The 25111-nt window shown below is 40.3% G+C and overlaps 1 protein-coding gene across 1 annotated transcript in view; it reads left to right on the forward strand.

The window, feature by feature from the left end:
- The window catches only part of cspg4 (chondroitin sulfate proteoglycan 4), a 106931-nt gene extending 95513 nt beyond the window's left edge, over positions 1 to 11418 (forward strand). Inside the window, exons 8-11 of the mRNA XM_088340602.1 lie at positions 1347 to 1478; positions 2740 to 2900; positions 5785 to 5968; positions 6163 to 11418. Of these exons, the coding sequence (XP_088196728.1) occupies positions 1347 to 1478; positions 2740 to 2900; positions 5785 to 5968; positions 6163 to 7994 (2309 nt within the window). The 3' untranslated portion in view covers positions 7995 to 11418. The remainder of the gene's footprint in view (positions 1 to 1346; positions 1479 to 2739; positions 2901 to 5784; positions 5969 to 6162) is intronic.
- The last annotated feature ends 13693 nt before the right edge of the window (positions 11419 to 25111 follow it).

Raw genomic sequence — 25111 nt, forward strand, 5'->3', positions numbered from 1 at the left:
TAATGGAGTTCAATACGGAAAACAAAAAAAGGACTGTATGAATAAAAAGCAGAAAAATGTCCAAATTTGGACTCAATTTAATGATATTGATTGCTTTGAGTCCATTCACTGTTTGTTTTTGTTTTACTTTTTTTGCTTGTTCTTCAGAAGATTTGTGCCTAAATTTAGTATTGTAAAAAGTTTTTTTGTTTGTTTTTTGGGTTGTTTTTTTTTGCATTTTATCATTTATTTATACACTGAAGAGTTCATATTATTAATTTATACTATTTTTTGCATTTTCAGGGATTTTGTGATGGTGTTTGACTTTAATGTATTCAGTGTGGAAAAATTTTAAATGTCAATTTATAGTTCATGTGTTATGCGGGGATCCCCTAATATTGACTATGTATATACATATATATCCATCCATCCATTATCTGCAGCCCTTATCCTCAGTAGGGTTTCGGGGGTGCTGGAGCCCATCCCAGCTATCTTTGGGCAGTGGACAGGGGACTGATTGCCAGCCAGTCGCAGGGCACAGAGAGACAGACAATTCGCTCGCTCATTCACCCCTGAGGACAATTTTGACCGGCCAATTAACCTGACATGCAAGTCTTTTGAATGTGGGAGGAAACCGGAGTGCCCAGAGGAAACCCACGCAAGCACGGGGAGAACATGCAAACTCCACACAGGAGGTTCGATCTCTAACCTCAGAACTGTGTCGCACACGCGCTAACCACTGTGCCGCCGTGCTGCCTATACATACATGCATACATAATTGTTTTATCAACTGACGTTTGTTGTTTTCAATGTTTAAAACAACTGACGTTTGTTCTTCTGTAATTACGGTAATACGGTAATTTCAAATACATTTGTCAGACACAGTCTTTCATAAAGCTCAATTTCTCTTGTATAGTGAAATATGTGCGTATAAAATGTACAATGCAAATCATTGGCTTGAATGTTACTTGAATCTTACCATGGCGAGTTAGACTCATTCAACCATCTGACTCTTCCTCTTTCAAAGTTCATGCATCACTGAGTTACTGCCATGATACACAAGATCTGCTTTGCCAAATTACAATTACCACGGACAAGTATACTTTTTGTTTAATGCATCCAGGTTTTAGCTTTTTGGTACACCTATTTGATGTTGAGATGTTATTTTTGTAATTTAACGTTTGAGACAGAGACGCTGTTGCGCATGAGCAACAGTCAGCAGAGATTATCCTCATGTAAAGAGGCCTCGCTCTGTTGGAAAAATGTGTCTGGGAGCAATAGTCAACTATCGCTATCATTGATTTTTGTCGACATCGTCGACTCATCACTTCAACCCTATTCTAAACTCTACTTTTGTGCATTTTCAGGGGAGGAGTCCGGCGGTTTCAGTTTTACGGTGACTGACGGCGAACATACCACTCCGCTCTATAGGTTTGTGGTCACAGCCAGGCCACTCACCATCACCATGGTAACGCAAGAGGAGCTCATGGTGTTTCCAGGTAAGGCGTTCATGTCCTTGTACTTTTCAGCACCATAACACTGACAGAAAGATGTTGCAGAAGGTGCATAAGATTAGGAGTGTGTTCAGTATGCGGAAATATGTCACTTTACACCACATTATAGAAGTGCTCTAATACTGAATGGCACACATGCCTTGGTTGAGAAAGGTAGACTCTATAACGTATTCTTATTTGTGCTGTACACATAAATAGCTATAATAAATCAAAAAAGACAGATAATGATGCATTAAGACACTGTTGTGAACTGGTTTGGGCAGCTGTCAAATAAATACATGCAGGGGGTGGTGACAAAAAAACACATTCCAAGAGTAATGCAAAACTCAGAATCACAACAGGCAGTGTGCATCCCGAGCCATGCGGCGGATTATTGCCTAGCTTTCTGGTGCCTCGCGCACATTATAAAACGGTAGAGAGGAGATGTGACCAAGTTGTGCTACTATACTTTTCAAAATCAAAATATTTTATAAAGCAGAACAGAAATGCTTCAAATCTTTGGCCATGCGATCAGTAATTGCTGGGCTCTCCGGTGCCTCGCACCCATTATGAAGAGGTAAATAGGAGACACAACCAAGTTGTGCTAGGACTTCCAGAGAAAACAAAACGAGATTCTGACAAGGAGCATAAATGCTCGGAACCTTGACTTCATATTTAGCATTTTTCCCATTGGTATTTATGGATAATGTTTAATTGTTGTTTATTTATTATGTTTACTTATCTTATTTTAGTATTTGCATTTGAATTTTCTAAGTGTTCAATTAATATTGTGTTTCCATTTTGTTTTTTTAATGTCATAAAAAATGGGATTGGTTTATATTGAACCACAGATCGAGGGCTATTTCGAATGATATAATGCATATTTCTCTATAATTAGCATTTATCATGATAGTTGTTTAACTTTGACAACTGTATATCGCATATCTGTTTCAGTCACATTTGATTATTATTCATTAATCTTACATAATATGTGTTGATGATGTGAAAATAAATTCTAATCAATTATATAAAATTGCCCATTTTTCCTGGGTTGAGCACCCCCCCCCCCCCCTACTAATAATAACCTAGTTATGAAACAGTAATAACATAGTAACAACATGGTAATAACCTAGGTTGTTTAGGGAATGCATACCACGATATAATCCTTTATACTAGTCAGTATAAACATAGTAGCTCGCAGCTTGGAATAAGTAATTTGCTCCTGCACAAAAACAACACCATCCAAAGTTAATTTGTGCATCTGCAGGAACGAGGCAGCCAATCACCAGCGAAAATCTGGGTGCCATGACCAATGAGGACGGGAACGAGATCAGCTATTCGCTGGTCCATTCTCCTCGTCTGGGGAGACTCATTCTGGCCAACGACAACAACCAAATGGAGGAGATCAGACGATTTAGCCAATCACAGGTGACCATGTTCAAATACCTCAAAAGTTAAAGCTGGCATGCAATGTTTAAGGTGTCCTTGGAGAAAGTTGAAATTTCAATATTTTCTCTAATGTCGGAGTTTAAAAAGCCCTTATGCTGTATTTTCCACGGCACCTATATGCTTTTATTTTACTTTTAGCAAAGCTGTTTGGGGTGGAACACATGAGGTAGGAGATTTGGGGGCTGGGGTGGAGTGTAAGTCTAGAGAGTGACAGAAGTCTCAATGATGACACGAGCCAGGAGATGGCGGCGGTGAGTAAAAAGGTTCCAAATTTCATCCAGCCCCTTAAACCCCTCGAAAAATTCAAAAATAGAAAGAAAAACAGGTGCATATCCTTTTCATAAGAATTGAATCAAAACATGCGTGTTTTTTGCTTCACTTTAAATTTTGTTATTGTTTGTTTTCTTTTTTCAAAAGTATATTTGTAAATGAAAAAAATAATAATAATTTGAAAAAGTTATGCAAAAAGGTGTGAAACAAAGTAAAAAACATTAGATTCCCCAACGTTTTAATTTCATACATAATAATATAACATACGAGTATTTTGTTTATAAGTGAAAATTGATTTGAATTCCTCTTCAAAACTTAGAGGGTTCAGTTACTTATTCCTCCCCTTCTGTCATTGTTTGCATGCTACGCTAATTCAATTGTAAAAAAACCTACTGATAAAAAGATAAATGGCTGATTACGTGTGAAGCACGCATTTTATTAAATATATTTCATATATTTTCTATAATTAGGCTTGGCTTTACTCAAGGAACTGGAATTGTAGCATCAGCATTTTTATTTGTAATCACTAATTTTTATTACACTTTTCCTAAAAACAGTATTGTTTACAATGTCAGATTTATTACTAATATCTGATATGTCGGGTACAACCTATTTAATCAGTGGAAGAAGACCCTGTCCATGACATGGTAGATTTTCACTTTTTAACTGATGTGCAAAAAAAAAAAAAAGGAAGTTGCTACTTTGGATTTTAGTCGTTAATAGGAAAAACGTTTATTTGTATTACACGATTTGAGCCTTATGTTCAAAAGTCTATTAACAAAAGACAGAAAAACAGCTATCACCAGATAGAATTGCCAATTGTTAAGAGCGTTGAAGTGTTGTCTAGTGGCCATTTTGTCCATTTACAGCGTCTTTTAAAAGACAAGTCTATTTCAGCAATCAAAGGACGACTCCATTGAATTAGTGCTCTTAGCTAGCCAAGCAAATCAAAATGTTATCCCATTTGGTTGGGAAACTAATCAAAATCCAAATATTGGGGAATTCATTTTTGTGTTTTATGATCTTTTTGTTATGATTTTGAGCTCAGTGGGTGATTAGGAGCTCCACGCCTAGACAAAGGAAAGCAAGAAGATAGAAAAATATATTGATTTGCTGGTCTCTTTTTGATTATTTGAGTTCTCCAGCGTGTTTGACCTAATATTTTTACATGAAAGTGTGTCAGCATGAGACAGGATATGTCGACCTCGGACAAATAAACCAAAACCGCCGCATTCCGATGTTCAGTGTTAAGATGCGGGGTGCCAATTTTAGTCTTTTCAGCCTTCAGTTAAAAGAAGGCATCGGTGAAAAAATGTCAGATGAGCTTTCCAAAACAACTCGGAAAAATATTCTCTGCTTACAGAACTCAGGTTCTGGCATGAAGACACATTATATAAGATTTTATAAAATAATTTATTGACAGAAAATGAAAAGCTTCCTAGCATCTTTACAATTCAAATACATGAAAATAACTAACACGGGATTGATTTTACAGCCCTGCTACATCATGTTGAAACACTAACTAGATCGAAATGAAATAAACATGAAAGAAGAAGATGAATGATATGGAGGAACTGGTTCTAACTGGGCAAAACATGAAATAAAAGAATGCAGTGAAGCTACTCATGTGTGGATACAACAACAAATGATGTTCCAACACAGCTCTAATAGAACAAAACATGAAAGGCACTGGAAACATCCCTAGACGTGGACAGAACATCGAGAGTGCCATGACGATGAAAACATGAAATATAATGTAACTGACAAAACCATAAAAGAAAAAAACTTAGGATTTGTTGGAACACTAACAAACTATCTGAACAAAAACAAGAATCAAGACAATGCAAAACATGTTTGGACACTAATGTTGAGGAAGGACTTCCTCCACATGTTGTTTTGTTTTCGGGTAGTATGAATGTTGGTTATCCAAAATACGAGGTGGAAATGTGGAACAGTCTCTTGGAAGGTTTTATTTACATAATACTCCTGCTATCGATGAATTACAGACAATGGATGTAGCAGGTCAAAAGTGCATAGACACAAGAAGCTAACAATCATTTTCCTACTAAAAGGCCAGTGCCGATGCCAAAACAAAACAATTGTTTTCTCTCTTAACCGACTCTTGCAGGTATCAACTGGCACTGATCTGATATTGCTCAATGACACATCTCGTCACTAAACAAAGCTCAACTTAGGAGATGACAGAGTTGTAAAATCATGAGTAAAACACTTTAACTTAAACGAAACACAACCTGAAGAAAGGACGACATAGTACATACACCCAAACATTGAAACTAACGGGAGTGCCATGATGGCAAAACCAGAACATACCGAAATTACCAGGCAATGAAAAATCAGGACAGACATAGAGAGCAGTAGGAAACCATGTAGAGGTACTAACAATGATTGGACAAAGGCGGGGAAGCTGCAGGTGCCCCTCTGTACACCTAAGATCTATTTGTGACCTCAAAGAGTAAAATTTCACTGGAATCACCAAAACACAGAGTACAGAAAATTAATGTAGCTCATAGAGATTATTTTTAAGTTACCTTCACAATATTCGTCTTAAAATCATGCCCCCTGTTGTCCTCAGCTGGAGTCTGGAGCAGTCTTCTATGAGCACCAGATGCCTGAAAAGCCTTTCTGGGTGGTGAGGGATTCTTTGGAGCTCATCCTTTCTTCCCAGCCTGCCCCAGATGTCCGACACGTTCTACCCATCACGGTCTCCTACTATGCGACTCATAGCAACATCTCTTCCCAGATGTGGAGGAACAAAGGTGAATCCCTAGGTTTTCTGTTGTTGTGCCAGTATGACTCAAAGACTGTTTTACAAAGACCAGACAATCTTTTCTGAGGTGGGGATCTCAAAGTTTAATATATAGCAAGGGATAGTAACCAATTGTAATAAAATTGTAATCATTGTTGGATCTTGTATGTCGTTGATAATGCCCTCCTCACTGTTTCCACTCAGGCCTGGACATCGTGCAAGGCCAGAGGAAAACCATCGACCAATCCATATTTGACGCTTCCAACCTCCAGGCCAAACTTCCTGAGCCGGAGAGTGTGGACGTGGTATTTGAGATCAAACGTTTACCTGACCATGGACGTATCACCCTTGGCGGGCGGGACCTTCCCAGAGATGCTCCCTACTTCACACAGAGAGATGTGACTCGCAAAGAGCTGGAATACCTTCACGACGATTCTGTGGCTTCCTTTGATAGTTTTTCCTTCAGGGCCCGTCTGAGGCCAAGGGCTGATGGCGTTACGTCTGATTCTGTAGTTCTGGAGGAAATCTTTAACATCTCTGTCAAACGACGTGGATCCGAGCCGCCTGAGCTGGTCACTATTGACCAGCTCCTGGAAGTTCTGCAAGGATCTATGACCATCGTGACCCAAAATCATCTCAACACGCATGATGAAGACAGCCCACCAGATGAAGTTCATTTCAAGGTCACCAAGGCACCGAGAAATGGTAATTTAGTTGACGCCCAAACGATGGACATCCTCTCTGAGTTCACACAAGAGATGATCAACAGTGAGCAGGTGGGCTTTCACAGTGATGGCAGCCTCTCAGACGGCTTTGTAGAATTCATTGTGTCGGATGGGGAATATCAAACGGAGCCACAAACTCTTCACATTGGAGTCCTAGCTCGTACCCTTATTTTGGACAAAGCCCCAGAGATCAAGGTGAAGCAGGGTGACGACGAGACCCTGGTGACAGAGGAGATGCTAAGAGCGACAACCGGAGGTCCTGTCGAGGAAGACGTCCTTTATAAGATCACAAGTGTCCCCAAGTATGCAGCAGTCATGGTGGACCGGCAGCCCACATCTGCATTTACCCAGAAACAGATCAAAGAAGGTAGAGTCAGCGTTCGCTTTGTCAAGTCCACCTCGCCTCGTGACAGCGTCGCTTTTGTCGCTCGGAGTCGGGCGGCTAACGTGTCATCCGTCCTCAACATCACCGTCCAGCCCTTGGCCAAGATCGCTCAGGATCCTCTTCTCCCCGAAGACTCGCTCGTTCAACTCGACAGGAAGCTTTTGGATGCAACGGCGCTGGCAAACAAGACCAGGACTTCTCCCACATTCACGGTCATCAGACAGCCACGAAGTGCTCGATTCGTCAGGTCTGGGGGCCCTGGTGCAGGCCAGACGGTGGACTCATTCAGCCAGCAGGACCTGGACGAAGGCCGGGTTGCCGTAGAAATCCCCGAAAGTTCCTCTGGGTCCCAAGGTGGAATTACTCAGGACGAGGCTCACTTCTTACTCAAAGCCCACGGGGTTCCCCCAGCTGAGTGTGTCCTTTCATTTCAAACTGGACGTTATAATGCCTCTGGGGTCTACCCTGCCACTCTGCTGAGGGTCCCGTCAGATGTCCCAAACAAGAAAAAGATGGACAAGGGTGCGTACCCAACCTCCGAAAGCCCTCGATGGAAAGCCAACCACGATCAAGGCCTCACAACCTCACCCTCTGATAGCGGCTCCCACAGGAACCCTGTGGTTTCTCGACGCAACAACATCTGGTCTATCCTTATCCCTATCCTCGTCATTCTCATTCTCCTGCTCCTGGCAGCCCTCTTGGCATACTACCTTATCCGTAAAAACAAGACAGGCAAGCACAACGTCCAGACGGCGGCCGCCGCCAAGCCCAAAAACGGTGAGGTGGCTGGCACGGAAACCTTCCGGAAAACCGACCCGGCAAATAACATCCCCATGTCCAACATGGATCCCAAAGAGGCAGACCCCGAACTGGTGCAAGACTGTCGGACAACGCCCGCCTTGAAAAAGAACCAGTACTGGGTTTGAGACTTTGAAAGCAGAGCAAGAGGTGGATCCTCAAATAATTGGAGCATCGCTTCATCCAGGTCTTCTCAGTATTAAAGACTTCCTGCCGCAGCAGTTTGATGGATTTTGGTTCTTTGTCGGTCGCATTCTCAACTGTGGATTTATTCTCAGGCAACAAAACACTGAATAGTTGTTTTCAAGGCGAGAGGCAGTTTCTTATCTTGGACTGCTTTGTATATTTATTTGATCATTCCTTTCTCTCAAAGGGCACAAACGACATAAACATACTCTGTGTTTGCAAATAAAAAAAATATTTTTGGTGTGCCCCACCACTTTTAGGACTAGGGCTCACATCGCTTGTTCAGTTTTCATAAAGTAGGGTAAAGTTTCTGCAGAAATCTTTTATTTTCACAAGTGTTTTAAGGATTTCTTGAACCCTAATGAATTGGGTGATCTGGCAAAGTACAATAGACCCTCAGGATGCGACATTTATCAGTTCTGAGGTGGGATCGCAAAGTGTAATTGTTGTACAGCAGGGTATGGAAATCTTCTGGTAATGTGTAGCTAATGTGTTCCGAATCCCTAGTACCGCGGATAAAACAAACACCCCATAAAAATAACAAAATAGTCTTTAAAAAAAACCACCTGTGTGTAATAAACGTGTACAGGACTGTTGTTGACATTGTAAAGTGGTGAAAATGTTGTAAAACATCGTACTTCACGGTGTAAAGAGAAAACATCGTAAAGTGGGCATAGCCTTTCCAGGGGGTCTGCTGTATATGTGATCAAGTTCAAATTTGATATACATTGTGGTTGTGTTCATGTCTCAAATACAAGTGGTTTAGAATCAGGTTGCAGCAACCCCAGCAGTTAAACACAATAGTGACCTTCCGGTTGTGTAAAAGCAGAACTAAAGCAGAGTTTTTACCTTCTGCACCCGGATTTGAGAGCTTTGAAAACACTAACTGAAGAGTTATGATATGCTGTGTTGGCCAAAAGATATCAAACTGCCTTTTGCCTCTTCTTTGCTTTCTTGATTTAGTTTTTCCTCCCCCAACTATGACTCAGGACTAAAATCAGTTCTCCAATCATTTCAGCAGCTCGTCGTTTTATGGCAAAAAGTTTAATACCACAGGAACAAAAGACTTGAACTTGAACTTAGCTCCAAGGACTTACCACTTCTGCTTACAAAGCTCTGGTGAGCCTTCCCAAGTCTGGTGGACTGGCGGCACAAAGCAGACAGAAAGTCTGGTACTAACCAGACGGATATGGACGGACCCAGTTTGAAATTCCACAGGAGCTGCCCGGTTTGGGGGGGAGGCTGTCGAAAATGGACGACGGTTTGGTCGGGTTTTTCTGCGCATTTGAAGCATTCCATTCTGCATGTAAGCTAAATATAGTCTTGTACTGAGAAAATGTCTTTGTTTGTTTTTTTTTACTTTCTTGTTCCTCTCTGGTTGGTGGTCGTTGACTAGAGATTAGAAGGTGACACAGGACTTGACCAAGGGTCCCTAGGGTTTTTCTGGACCACATGTGTTCTAGCTGGAAGTTTTGATTAGATGGTTAATAAAGAAGTACAGTAGACCCCAGGGATACGACATGAATCCGTGCTGAGGTGGGAATCACAGAGTGAAATAGCAGTTTAGTGGGGGATATAAATCTATGGTAATTAGCTAATGTGTTCCAAACCGTAAAATAACCCCTAAAATAACAAAAGAGAAAATAGAAAGTACTACTTTTTTGATGGTTTTTGCCTTCCCTTTATCATCACTACAAGCCTTTAGACCCATAACCCAGGGATACAGTAAAAAGAAATACAGTATTGTAGTGCCGACTCAGTCCTAAAAAAGCACAAGAGATTCTGAACTGAATGAAAAAGGCATTGTGGGTTGTAGTTCAGCGATTAGCATATCGGCATTTACATGATGACGTGACACAAACCAATAGCAGACCAGCATTTTGAATGGCGTTGACCAATAGTGGACAGGCATCTTAGAGAGGTAACTTGTCATACGCACAAACACTCCACAGTTAATGTCTTAAAGTGGGGGAAGTGCCGTGAAGAAAAGCTGAAAAAACATCTTATTCCACAATTTAAAGTAAACATGTAATCAGACGGGAACGCCGTAATCGTGGGTGTACTGTAACTGTTATTAAATACCCCAAATATTTAAGACACTTAAAAAGTAGTATAACATAAAAATGAGTTCATAAATGGGTAAAAGCTTCCCCATGTCTGAACAAGACTTTAAATCATCCCTCCACTAACCAAAAATCATCACTTTTTGTCACTTTTTCTGTCGCGTGAAAACTTTTTTGACTATGTGATGAAATGTCTTGACATCTAAATCATTGTTACATTCGATTTTTTTCTCCATTTGGCACAGAGCTCAGGAAATGATGTGCTCACCGGCACTTCTGATTTCCTGAGATATGTTTAAGTTCTTTTACTCCTCATTTTTCCCGTTATGTGTGTGTGAGCGAGTGTGTAACTGTTCTGTCTCTGTGTCTCGCTATATTCTAATTAAATGACATTTAATGAGGACGAAGCGCCCTCTTCGATAGCTTGCTGCTGCTTTTTCTTTACATCCTGTATTCATTATTTATTTCTTTCATTGCTCTTCATCATTCTGTGCTCTTACGTTTAGCTTTCGGAACAAGCGTCTATCTAAAGGATTCCATTACACTCATTTAAATAAAAATCGTGATGCAACAAAGGCTCTGTTTAATGATTTGTTCCATTACGTTATTTGAATTATGTGTACGAGCAGGTATCAAAAGTTGAAATAATAATAGATAACAAAAATAAAATATACCATATTTCTCAGACTATAAGGTGCACTGGATTAAAGCTAACTCTAAAAGATAGTAGATTATGAAATATGGTCATGTATGAACCACACTGGACTATAAAGCACTTTAAAATAACACTATTGTAAGAGCTGGGGCTGCATAGAAAACTGCAGAAAAAAATGCTTATTTCATGGAACATAAACATTAAAAAATCTGGTTTCAACACAAAAAAAGGATTAATTTAGAAGTGATTGACTTAGTATTTACAGGACTGCCTTATAAAATGAGAACATTGTGATAATGCAACAAAAAATGTCCTACTGTCTTTCATTACAAATGTAGTAAAATACAGCCAAGCGTTTCATTATTTGAATATTGCTTATTATGGCTTACTGTTAATTGGTATGTTTTACATGATATTGTAAAGTTTTAAAATGGCATCTTTGAGTTTTTGCCATAATCAGCAATAGCTAAACAATAAACGACTTGCAATATATTAGCTGATGAGTAATGAATTGATACGTGTATTCCTTTTTTTAATATTAGACATCTGCAAATGAGATTCCTTAGGCTTCCAGTTCCTTATTTAGACTATTATTGTTTGTTATTTTGACTGTTGTGCACTCTTGGCCTCATTGTCACTCCCGGCCAATTGCTGTTCTTTGATTCCACATTCTTTAGGGCTGATCTGCTTATTGTAACCTTAAAGATTTAATAAAAAGATGTCTCAGAACAGAAATGGAATTATCTTATCTGAAGGTTTCTCTCCCAGTCCTCCTTGCAATTTCAAAATCCGTTGAAGTCTTCCCTCCTTATTTTTGAGTGTCTACTATAAACGTATCACAGCTCTGCTATGAGAGCTATCAAGACAATACATTGATAAAACAAACGAGTCAAAGCTAAATATTGGATCCTATCAGGTACTGTACTTCAAGTCTTACTGATGGATTGACAGTATACATTACAAAGTTTAAACTTAACATGAATCCAGATTGCTTGACTTTATTTTTGTCTTAAATTACATTAGAGAACACAAAAACCTTCATCACAACTTTTAAATGTTCGGTTTCCAATTGTATTTACTGAATTTATTTTATATAAAGCGCACTCTAATGTAAGGCGCACGTTTGAATGTCAGATCATTTCTGGGGTTACTAGGTGCGCGTTACAGTGCAGTAAACAGTTCAGTACAGTATGCAGTCATTTGAAAACGTAGAGTACATGCGTACGGATGCTACTCGCTAACATGACCACCAGGTGGCAGCAATATACAATGCGTGCAAGCAGGCAGATGCGAGCCCTACGTCATCACTGAGATTATGCAAGTGATGTCGCTTGCTGCATGCTTTTTTAAGAGTGGGAAGGAATCCAAAATCCAGGACTTGTGCTTGTCATGATTGTTTACTCCCATGTTTGTTTTGGTAATTGTATTTGTCAAATTCCTGGCATCTGACCTTTCAGCCCCTCATATTACATACTTGTTTGAGCTTTAATAAGACTTTGAAAACGTGTTAACAATTTTTTGGGGTGTAAACAACAACTCGCGATCACATTCTTTCCTAAGGACAACTACAAGTCATGAAATAATGGACAACATGTGTTTTGGGGAAAGAGGGATGATTACCTGTCGTCTTATGCAAGTTTCAAGTATGCAAAATGTTCTCGAGTCTTTTAAAATATAAATGGGAAAACAACTCCAGAGCGGGAAGAGGTGGAGCCATTCCTGAGATGCCAGCGGGATAAATAGTCGTTTCCTCAAAGTGGACTAGGAAAACCATCACAAGTTGTTTATAAATTAGCAACAGGCGTGAGTTCATCTCAACAAAAAAACATGTTGCCAGCTCATAACAAAGGCAACCGGTTGTTACTTAAAAGAAGATTGAAGCCAGGTTTCAGTGAGGTTTCAAATGAGAAAATGAGGGCACCCTATGTTGGACTTTATTATCATTATTTTATCTCTGCAGGAAATGGAAGTGGCGCCCTTCTTTAAGATAACACTTGATGATGCTGCCATTTTTGGTGTGTCAAAAACCAAAATAAAATAATAAAGGTCATAATTAAATATCTATTTCTCATATAAATATCTACAGTATATCTATTTCTCATATAAATATAAATATATATTTCTAATATATATATATATATATATATATATATATATATATATATATATATATATATATATGTATATATGTATGTGTGTGTATGTATATATGAACACAGCATTTTCTTCTTACAGAACTGTAACCCTTAGCCAGTTTTAAAATTACACTGAAATTCTCAATTTGTAAAAAATGAAAAAAATGTTGTTTTGTTTTTTACTTTTTAAGTAATATATTTCATTTTTATTTAATCTAACAATAATATTTAATATACATTTAATAGTAAAAACATTGCAGGTAAAATAGTAAAAAATAAAATAACCTAAAGAATTTAAATGTTAAAAAACATTAAACATTTCTAAAATATTATTGCCTTGTTATCAGAAAGTCTTTCACTTTAAATATTGTTCCTTTTTGTTTTCATAATAACATATTATAAGCCCTGCGACTGGCTGGCAACCTGTTGAGGGTGTCCCCTGCCCACTGCCCGAAGATAGCTAGGATGGGCTCCAGCACCCCCGCGACCCTCCTGAGGATAAGCGGTGCAGATAGTTGATGGAGGGATATTATAATAAATACCATATAAATGAATAACTTTACATTTTTTAGAATAAACGTCTTTACATAATAATATTAATATAAAAAATAATAGGTAAAATAAAAGATGGAATATAAAATAATAAGAAAATTACCCCGGAGAACTTAAATAATAAAAACTTAAAAAATCACTTTGAAGTATGATGTCCCTGTTGTCAAAATAAAAAGTAAAATAAAACAATAAAAAAATAAAATCGTAAGAAAAAACAATAAGAAACTGCGATCAAAATTAGCAGAACTTGAAAATGAGAAAAAAATATGATTATTAAACTGTTCTCCCTTGAACTTTTATTTATTATTATTATTATTTTGTTTGGTTGGATCCCTTAACCCTATTCTTGTGGTGTGTCTTGGACAAGTACAGCCTGGTGGCACCCATCCCTCTCCAGGCCAACCATATTTTTTCACCTGGTCTTGAACGGGGGAACTTTCACATGTCAGGCAAACGTGCTAACCACTGCACTATGGAAACACCAAAAAATATATAATACAACTACAAAAAATATAAAAGGAAACATAATATTCGCTATGTTTGCTGACAAGTGGTAGAAATCTAAATGAAGAAATAGCCTAAAAAAAGTAATTGTGCTTATTAATTGTGCTCATGAAATAAATTGCATTTTGATCTATTACAAGTTTGAAAAAAAATGAACAAAACTAAGGAAACCAAGTGAGCATTCTCACATGCAGCTGTTAAGAGGGCCATATGTTGTGGTCAGGAGGTCAACATAAGGACGCACACAAACCGGCAAAGAAAAGCCTATTCAGAGAGAGCAACGCTCTCACATGCTCGCACAAGCTCGCACACTTGTCTCAGCAGCTGGAGGTGAGATAAGTCATTGTTAATTGTCCCGAATCTATGTAAGGAGGGACGGTGCAGATTTGCAGGGATGCATGAGAACTGATTTTTCCTATTGATAATCATTTAAAACCCTGCTTCTTAGAAACCGATATGATAACTTATTTAACTGCATGCTGTTATATAAATAATATATATAAATAATGGAGTGCGAGGTATTGCACATAGTGAATCAAGGAAGCAAGGTTTTACTTGCTCTGAGGAGAGTGATGAACAACAAGAGTATGAGTATGGATGTTAAGAGGGGACTGTGTGAGAGTGTGATTGTGCCGACTGTGTTGTATGGTGCAGAGACTTGGAGCCTGAACGCAGATTTAAGAAGGAAATTGAATGTTTTTGAGATGAAGTGTTTGAGGACTATGTTGGGAGTGACAAGATTGGATAGATTGAGAAATGAAATTGTGAGAGACAGAACTGGAGTAGTCGAGGAACTGAGCAAGCGTGTGGATAAGAGAGTACTTGTTTGGTTTGGACACATGGAGATGATGGATGAGGAGCGAATGTTGAAGAGGATCTACAGAGCAGAAGTCAATGGAAGGAGACCAACAGGAATGCCGTGATTGATGTGGATGGATGGTGTTATGAGTGCACTGCAGGAAAGATATAATGGAAGCTAGATCTCTTGTTGGTGATAGAAAGGTGTGGAGAGGTGTTGTGAAACGATAGTGGAATTGTGGACGCGTTCTTAAGGATGGGCTGGGCATCCGTATGATGTGGCAGGGGTAAACCAGTGAAAGCTGTCGGGCCCTGCTGTTGAACAATAGAGTGTGTTGTGTCACCCTGACCCGAGTGACATGGCCGCTTTCTGGTGTCCCGTTTCATCTGGAGGGACGAAAGCATGACCAACTTGGGTGCCGAGGTGCCTAACTTGTTTGGGTGTTTGGGCAATTGGGTTGGCCATGGTCCAAAAATTTTTGTGTGTTTTTTTTTTTTGCTATTTTTTTTCCATTTTATTTTCTTTGTCAATTTATGTGTTCGTCTTGCTGTCGGTCACGCCTCTTGAGGGATACGACCAAGATAGATAAATAGATAGATAGATAGATAGATAGATAGATAGATAGATAGATAGATAGATAGATAGATAGATAGATAGATAGATAGATAGATAGATAGATAGATAGATAGATAGATAGATAGATAGATAGATAGATAGATAGATAGATAGATAGATAGATAGATAGATAGATAGATAGATAGATAGATAGATAGATAGATAAAATAAAAAATCATGCAAAATCCGATTGTATTCATGCGAGTCTGTTTTTGTCTACATCTACAATGACAATAAGTGTGTTGAGGAGGTTAGAGCAAACTCAAGGTTTGCGGGACAAATGTGGCCCGCCATATTTTATTTGTAGGCATGAAATTAGGTTAAAGGTGTAAAGGGTGTGGAGGGGATATGTTCTGGTACACTGCCCAAGTGGAAAAAATTGACATGTCTATTTTCTTGACTGAGTTTAGCCTCAAGTCGCTTGCAAGAAAGCAGGTTAAATTGAGTGCAACACAGTCAGGTTGCTATTGTAACGTTTTCATGTCAATTTGCGTTCCAAGAAGATGAAAGTACAAACTCACCAAATAAGTCAATAGTGTGCTGGCGATGTAGTTCTCAATGAAGGGAGTCCATGAACTGCAATGATTGGTCTTAGCAATTAGTATCTTAATCTGGGTCCAGAGTTCAATTCCAGCTACTGCAGCCTCCCCGTGCAGAGTATGCATGCTCTCCCCGTGCTTAAGTGGGTTTCCCCCAAGCACTCCGGTTTCCTCCCACATTCCAAAAACATGCATGTCAGTTTAATTGGCCAGTTCAAATTGTCCCTAGGTGTGAATGACCGAGTGTGTGGTCTGTCTCTGTGTGTCCTGTGACTGGCAGGCCACCAGTTTTGGATGTCCCCTGCCCACTGCTCGAAGATAGCTCGGATGGGCTCCAGCATTCGCGTTAACCCACTGAGGATAAGCAGTGCAGATAATAGATGGATGAGGTACTGGCTGCAGTTGACCATTCTCCACCCTGATTAGCTAGAAACACAAATTTAGTTTGGCTCATCTGCTGCTCTTTAATCCACGGGCGGTGATCCTCTCTTTTAATGTAACAGTTACACAAATGCAGCGTCTCAAAGTGCATATGATTACGTGAAAATATGTCACTTCTAAACAGTAAAAACGTGGTCCTATACTGAATGGCATATATGTCTTGACTTAGAAAAACATCACTCATTCTTATTATCTATAATAAATACAAATGCTAATAGGGCTAATGTAACATTTAGGCAATAAACCTCCTCAACAAGGACAACATTGTGTCCGGTTCAGTTTATTCTGGAGATGAAAGATGAGCACCGTAAACATTAGATGCTCTTGTTTGTTTTTGTGGAGGCCTGTTTAGGTTAAGCTTTCATGTGATGAACGAGGCGAGGACTCATGATAACTTCCTCGTGTCTTGTTCCAGCTGTCAACTTGCTGAGGGATGGCCTGTGCATTGTGTAATAATAAGAAGAAGAAAATGTTCATTGCTGCAAAAAAATCAACCGTAAAAAATGTGCACCCTCGTGGCATTTTTAACATTACTTTTGAGTCAGTCTGTCGCAACATGGGGATTCAAAAAGGAAAAATAGTAGTCATTGTTTCAAAATGCATATTACACACTAAGCCTTAGACTTAAATTAACTCAAAATTAAACAAAAAAGGCTCAATAAAGGTCAATTCTCATTTAAGTATATCCTGTATTTTTTTTACCTGTATTTATCGAAAACAGTCTTATTCATTCATTAGAATATGGTTAATATCATACAGCATTAGTATAATATCAATTAGTGTAATATTAGTCATAGTATAGTATAGTATGAAATCATTGGCAATCATTATTCTTTTTGAAACATTCATTTTTATGACCCGTTTTTTTTTTTAATCTAAAATATTTTTGGGAGGGGAATCAGGTTTTTCAGACTCATTAGTCCTTAAAAAATCTCTATGACAGACTTATATTTTAATAACTACGTATCAAGTATTTGTTTAATTTGTCCATATTTATTTTGTATAGGTAATAATATTAAACAATAAGTAGTCATATCTTATTTCATTATATAATTATGATTAGCAATTTATTGGTTCATAATAAATATTAGTTTATTTGGCATTTTTCCCTTCTTTTATTTTTTAATCAATTATTTCTGATTATTTTTGGCTCTCTTCAATGGGTATTTGTTTTTACTGAACAATATTGTCCCCGCTCACTAGCTGAAAATAATTCTTACTACAAACTCAAAATTGAAACATAATGGATGAGTACATATGATTTTTCTTATTATTATTCTTATTATTTGCCCACATTTATTTTTTAACCCCAAAAAATGTACCATATTTGCCGCAAGGTGCATCGGATTATAAGGCGCATCTCCCTAAAATAGTTGTTTGTGATATATTTTTCATATATAAGGCGCACTGGACTATAAGGCGCATGGAATTAAAAGCACAGTAAAAGCGAGGGTTGCATAAAAAACAAATAAATGCATTCATATATTTATTTTAATTCATAGGACATATATCATCATCTGGTTTCACCACTAAAATTAATTTTAGCAACAAACAATGAACTTGTTAACCACAGGAGGTCACTCAAAGACGACTCTATATCTTTGTCAAAGGCAGAACAGTTGCAGTGTCATTTATTTGTAACTATGCATTTCCAAATTCATTTGCATATTTTCCTATAAATAATGTGAATTGGTTAATAAGGCGCACTTTCAAATTTCTGGCCAATTTTCATTTTTAAAGGTGCCCCTTATAGTCCGTAAAATATGGTGTTGTCACGAGGCGTGGTGGAGTGGAGTGGGGTGACCGGACCAGAACGGAGGCAGGAGGCAGGAAGGGAGAACTCAATTGCGTGACGATCCATAAGTTTTATTTAACAAAATAAAAGTTGTCCAAAAGTCAGGGACAAGACAAACAAAAACATTCTTACAATCAGAACAGAACGGTACAGAGTTTCTCCGGCACGAACTCAACAGGACAGGGCTTAACAGACGGAAAATGTTTTAAAAAACTAAAACAGGACAAGGCATAGCAGACCGGGGAATGTGTAATGAGCCAGCGCCCGCCAAACCCAAAATCCAGCCTTAAATAGCAGACCAGCAATCAGCTGATCTGCTGCAGCTGAGTTCGGGGGCGCGGCAGACTGGTAGCCATGGCGACCGTGACAGAGCCCCCCCCTTTAAGGGACAGCTCCTGAGGTCCCCAAAAAAGGAAAAATAAAATAAAATACTACCTCACGCCCCGGAATGGTTCGACGCTCGGCAGGGTTGGGGGGGGCCGGCAGGCAAACTGGACCAGCAAACACGAGGACAGACAGAGAATCAGAACCGGCGAACACGAGGACAGACAGGGAATCAGAACCGGCAAACACAGAGGACAGACAGGGAATCAGAACCGGCAAACACAGAGGACAGACAGGGAATCAGAACCGGCAAACACAGAGGACAGACAGGGAATCAGAACCGGCAAACACAGAGGACAGACAGGGAATCAGAACCGGCAAACACAGAGGACAGACAGAGATTCAGAACCGGCAAACACAGAGGACAGACAAAATTGGCAAAAACAGGAGAGAGTCAAAATCAGGACCGGCAAAACAGGAGAGAGTCAAAATCAGGACCGGCAAAACAGGAGAGAGTCAAAATCAGAACCGGCAAAACAGGAGCAGCAGAGTCGGACTGGCAGGCAGCGGAGTCGGACTGGCAGGCAGCGGAGTCGGACTGGCAGGCAGCGGAGTCGGCCCGGCAGGCAGCGGAGTCGGAGTCGGCCCGGCAGGCAGCGGAGTCGGAGTCGGCCCGGCAGGCAGCGGAGTCGGAGTCGGACTGGCACGCAGGGGAGTCGGAGTCGGACTGGCACGCAGGGGAGACTGAATAGCAGGCAATCGGCACGGGAGTCGGGTAGGCAGGCATGAGAGTCGAACAGGCAGGCGTCAATTCCTCCCGGGACCCCATTCGAGGCACAGCAATGGCCACGACGGGCGGGGCCGTGGTTCGAACGGGCAGGGAGTCGAAGTCGGACTCAGTGGGCGCTTGCCAAGCTGCGTTCTCCAGGTCTACCCAAATCGCGCTGGGATCGTTCGCTGAGTTCTTGTCGTGGCTGGCTCATTCTGTCACGTGGCGAGGTGGAGGGAAGGGGTGACCGGACCGGAACGGAGGCAGGAGGCAGGAAGGGAGAACTCAATTGCGTGACGATCCATAAGTTTTATTTAACAAAATAAAAGTTGTCCAAAAGTCAAGGACAAGACAAACAAAAACATTCTTACAATCAGAACAGAACGGTACAGGACAGGGCTTAACAGACGGAAAATGTTTTAAAAAACTAAAACAGGACAAGGCATAGCAGACCGGGGAATGTGTAATGAGCCAGCGCCCGCCAAACCCAAAATCCAGCCTTAAATAGCAGACCAGCAATCAGCTGATCTGCTGCAGCTGAGTTCGGGGGCGCGGCAGACTGGTAGCCATGGCGACCGTGACAGATGTAATAATAGAAATTTTAATAAATTGATTAAGCTTGACACTCATCATTAGGGGTCGGAATTGCTGAGTTGGTTCATGTCATGACTCCAATCAAAAGGTGTTGCAACGCATCAGGGGTAGAACTATCGTCGCATCACCTAGCGTGGACAGTCTTACTGATGTGCAAATAATCAGGAAGGAGGAGAGGACTATAGTTGAATATAAGATACATCCATCCATCCATCCATCCATTGTCTTCCGCTTATCCGGGGTCGGGTCGCGGGGGGCAGCTGTCTTAAAAGGGAAGCCCAGACGTCCCTATCCCCAGCCACCTCCTTCAGCTCATCCGAGGGGATCCCGAGGCGTTCCCAGGCCAGCCCAGAGACATAGTCTCTCCAGCGTGTCCTGGGTCGCCCTCGGGGCCTCCCGCCGGTGGGACATGCCCAGAACACCTCCCGAGGGAGGCGTCCAGGAGGCATCCTTATCAGAGCCACCTCAACTGGCTCCTCTCAATGCGGAGGAGCAGTGTCTCTACACAGAGTCCCCCCGGATGACTGAGCTTCTCAACTTATCTCTAAGGGAGAATCCAGACACCCTGCGGGGGAAACTCATTTCGGCCACTTAAATCCGGGATCGTGTTCTTTCGGTCATAACCCACAGTTCGTGAACATACGTGAGGGTAGGAACAAAGATCGACCGGTAGATCGAGAGCTTTGCCTTTCTGCTCAGCTCCCTCTTCACCACGACGGACTGGCACAATGTCCGAATGACGGCAGACGCTGCACCGACCCGTCTGTCGATCTCTCGTTCCATCTTACCCTCACTTGTGAACAAGACCCCAAGATACTTGAACCCCTCCACTTGGGGCAAGATCTTATCCCCAACTATATATTATTAATCTATTCAAATCATTAATTTATTTGCAATTGTTCCCTATTTTGACTGTTTATTTCTTTCTTATTGAATTGTGTCCATCTGCAAAGGAGCATATTTATTAACCAATATGATATTTTACAGCCTCTGTAGCCATAAAATATATCGTTACAGAATCATAAAGTTTATTTTTAATGATTTCCCCTTCAAGTACGCTCCCAGCATGCTACAAATCGTTACGTGAACATTAACACGCTACCCTCCACTCACATGGAAGGATTTATAAGACATTTGTACATGTTCTCTCATACAGTAACTTTAGCTGTTCGTGTGACCAATCATGATTTTTCCAGCCGCAAGGTAAAAATAATAAACGTGACAACAGGAACGCCCGGCGGCCGAAAACTGCCAACATCTGGATTACGTCCGCAGAAGGTTGATTGGGGCCGTCGTTTTGTCTTAAAAGGCGAAAAATAACACTGTCGTGCTAACCAGCCGCTATGCTAGCCTTGATTTGTATGGCACTGGATCGTTTAAAGTCAGTCCAAGTTCCGTATCAAAAATCAAAACTATAATACCAATTCAAAAATGGATACATAGACAATAACAGTTGATATTTTAGACACTTATCCTATTTGCAAAACGCTGAGCCTGAGTGACAAAAAGTTATCGGGGCAGATGTAATTAACAAAAAGTTGCCCGGACATGCAAGGGAGAGGACGATAAACGTAAAACAGAGTCTGAAAAAACCCCACGGCTGGCTAAATTCAGGAAGTCCAGGATCAATCAAAGACAGCTATAAAGGGGTCAAGAAACATAGGCAAACCGGAACATCAAAAAGGCAAGAAACAATCAGACACCTTCTGCTGTTGGCACAGTCCTTAAAAACTTCTCTCCTGATTAGAGTCAGGTGCGAGGTCCTCCAGTCTGTCTTTGGAAGACGGTGGCATCAAACGGGTATCAATGGAAAGACGCTGAAACCCAGAAACAAAAACTTTAGAAAACAATGTTTTTTTTATTCAATCAAATCGCATGGGTCAAGGGAAAATATGACTCAGAGGTGAAGAAAATACAAGTATGACCAACCAGGCTTTTTAACCCGATCCGCTGAACAAATCAAGTACTAAAAAGTAAAACCAATTGTTTGGTGTTTCTCTTGTACTCAGTATAACTTAGTGGTCCCTAACTCCATAAAAAAAGTAATTTAATTCCTGGCTTATGCAATGTTATAAAGCCAGTCAGGGCACACCTACCGAAAACTTCTCATAAGGACTTTGTGTGGCTCCTGCGAATCTTACACACATTTTGACATTCATATGTAAAGAGGGGGTGGGCAGCCCGTAGGCCCCATACTGTCCCCCAGTCTTTTTGATCAGGCTCACTGAACAAAAAGTTAATAAACTTTTTCAAAAAGTACTACAAATCCCCCAAAAAATATTGTTGATGTAACTGTGCAACTTCTTTCCCCAGTGTCCTTTAGTAGCCCCCCCCTCCTCCATAAAAATATATTTTTCATAAAACATTTTGTGATGCCCTGTGTAGATTCAAATCATGTAAATTTGCAATATATGTATTTTGAATTTTGGAAGTAAACACGTTTGCATTGACTTTTTAATGCATATTAAAGATTTCACTGCTGAAAATTAAGGCAATTCTGAGTATTTCAAAAACAATTTGATGACATGGGCTATTTCATAAAGAAATAGAAAATACAATACAAATACATATAGATGGCTCCTTGCATATTTATACAAATTATAAGATATGTGAAAATACATTTTAGATAGATATATATTTGTTTCCGTGCATTGCCAAGGTATAGGATCAACTTAGTACTGACGGATACACAAAATTTCTATTAAGCAACCTTTTTCTTTCTGCTCAACGTTTTGATTCAATGCAGCTTGCGGCTCAAAATGTTTTACCACCTGTGGTCTATACAGTAATCCCTCAGTGATTGTGCTTAATGAGGACCAGAACCCCGGGAAAAGTAGCGTCACCTCTTCATAAAAGCCCCCAAGGGTCAAACTTAACTCGACATGACGTCCTTACTGACTGAGAGTATACCATCTCATCTCATCAGCCGTACCGCTTATCCTCATTAGGGTCGCGGGGGGGCTGGAGCCCATCCCAGCCATCTCCGGGCAGTGGGCAGGGGACACCCTGAACTGGTTGCCAGCCAATCGCAGGGCACACGGGGACAGACAACTCACTCGCTCATTCACACCTAGGGACAATTTGGACCGGCCAATTCACCTGAAATGCATGTTTTTGGAACGTGGGAGGAAACCGGAGTGCCCGGAGGAAACCCACGCAAGCACGGGGAGAACATACAAACTCCACACAGGAAGTCTGGAGCTGGATTTGAACCCACGACAGGTTCCCATGACATGAACTGTGCCGCACAAGCGCTAACCACTGCGCCGCCGTGCTGCCCTATTCAGAGTATACCATTGTAACAAAATAACTACTGATCTACAAATAAAACAGAACACAGAATTGCAGTTGAATGGATGCTCTTTCAGTGCAAGAACGTGATTTACTGAGCGGCTGATTAGCTGTTGGTAACATCAGCTAACCTCTACCTCGGCCAGGTCTTTGCCATGATTAAAATACAACCGTCCTGAATGTAGTGGTTTCCCACGACTTGTAGCTCCAGGTCATTTGTTTCATGGATAATGGAACTAGCGTTGGCGAGATACAAGAGAATTGTTAGCCCAGCCATAGCAGTAGGCCAAACCTGCAGCCTCGTTGTTATATTTTTTTTGCCTGCCTCAGTTACTTCCCGGACCTGATAACAATCCACAGAGCACCCTCTGGTGATCAGTATTTCTTTGCGCTCTTCTGACTTTCCTTAAGAGTCCGATTGAATTGATGAATTTATTTTCAATGTAACAAGTTGCCAAATAACTGTCGCCATGTTTCCAAGTTTGTTTCAGGTGAACTCAAATCCAAAAAGCAGTGAACCATCGATAACCGAAGCGCTAAGTAGCGAGGGGTCTCTGTACATTGCGCTGTATAATTTCTGGTGTTGCTCTCTAGAGTAATTTTCAAAGACACAATTAAATCAAGACTGAGTGGGCGACGTCCCGCACTGGTCGAGGACTCGTGTCCAAGAACAACAAATGTACCTCGTCTCTGATTTCTTCACATTTTGCATTTCCATGTTCCGAACATCTGACATCACCAGGGTGGACCCCGTCACCCCTCTCGGAACATTTTTCAAATCGGTTGTCACTTTCCTATGCGTGCAGTTGATGGGTTGGATCTCTCCCTGCAGCAGAAAAAGAGAACGTTTGTGGCTCTTTGCCATGTTTACTGTGCAGAGCGAGCACATTATATGCACGCACAGCAAATTATTTTGGGAGTAAAAGTCCTTGGGGATATTCGCTCCAGGGCTTTCAGGAATTGGCTGCTTTTCATCACAACTCATTTCCCGTTATGAAGTCATAGAGTGGAGAGAGGGGAAAAACATTGGCAAATTTGCCAAAAAGTTGACAATCAGCAAAAATGTTCAGGGAGACATAATGTCCATGTCGTTTTCCTTTTCAAAACATCAGTTTAATATAAAACATTATGACTAAATAACACTTGGATCAGCAGTAAGGGCACAATTTTTAGCTTCAAATATGACAAACTCCACTAAGCTGGTGGTCCTCTCTCATGCAAGCTACTGTTCTTGTACTGGGCATGCCAATGACAACAATCATGACAACTCAGGAAGCCCAATTTAATTACTTTGACAGGGGAAATCGCACTATTTTAAACTTATGTGAGTATTAACTGTCCCAGGGTAGGTGGAGTTGATTCTTTTTCACAAAGCACAAACATTTTATTATATATTTTCAACATTAGTGCATTTTAAATTTTAAATGGTAAATGGTCTGCATTTTATATATTATTTTCAAGTCAATGAAGACCTCCCAAAGCGCTTTACAATGTGCTTCACACTTACCCATTCACACACACCCTGACACACCAATAGGGAGTCAGCCATGCAAGGCGCCTACCTGCTAATTGGGAGCATTAGGGATTCAGTGTCTTGCCCAAGTACACTTCAACATATAACATAATGGAGCCAGGAATCAAACATGCAACCTTTTGATCCCAAGACGAGCGGTCTACCTCCTGAGCTATTTTATAGTTTATTGTTTCTTTTTTTTTTATGTTTTTCTTTCATAAAATAAGGAAAAAAATACGTAAAGTGGGGGAAAATATCTTGCATGGAAGATCATTTTGCCCATTTTATGTATAGTTTTGATTTTATTTTTTTGATCATAAAAAATGAATTAAAAAAAGACAAAAATACATTACCTCGCATACAAATGTTATTTTTATAAAATATCATAGGTCGAGAAATTTGTGTTTCTTTAACATCTTCGCAACATTGCTAAAATTTGCCTTATGCTGTCTCAGTCGGATGCGGAGATA

Source organism: Urocampus carinirostris, chromosome 7 (assembly GCF_059441175.1).
Source record: "Urocampus carinirostris isolate Australia breed hairy pipefish chromosome 7, RoL_Ucar_1.0, whole genome shotgun sequence".
Lineage (NCBI taxonomy): Eukaryota > Metazoa > Chordata > Actinopteri > Syngnathiformes > Syngnathidae > Urocampus > Urocampus carinirostris.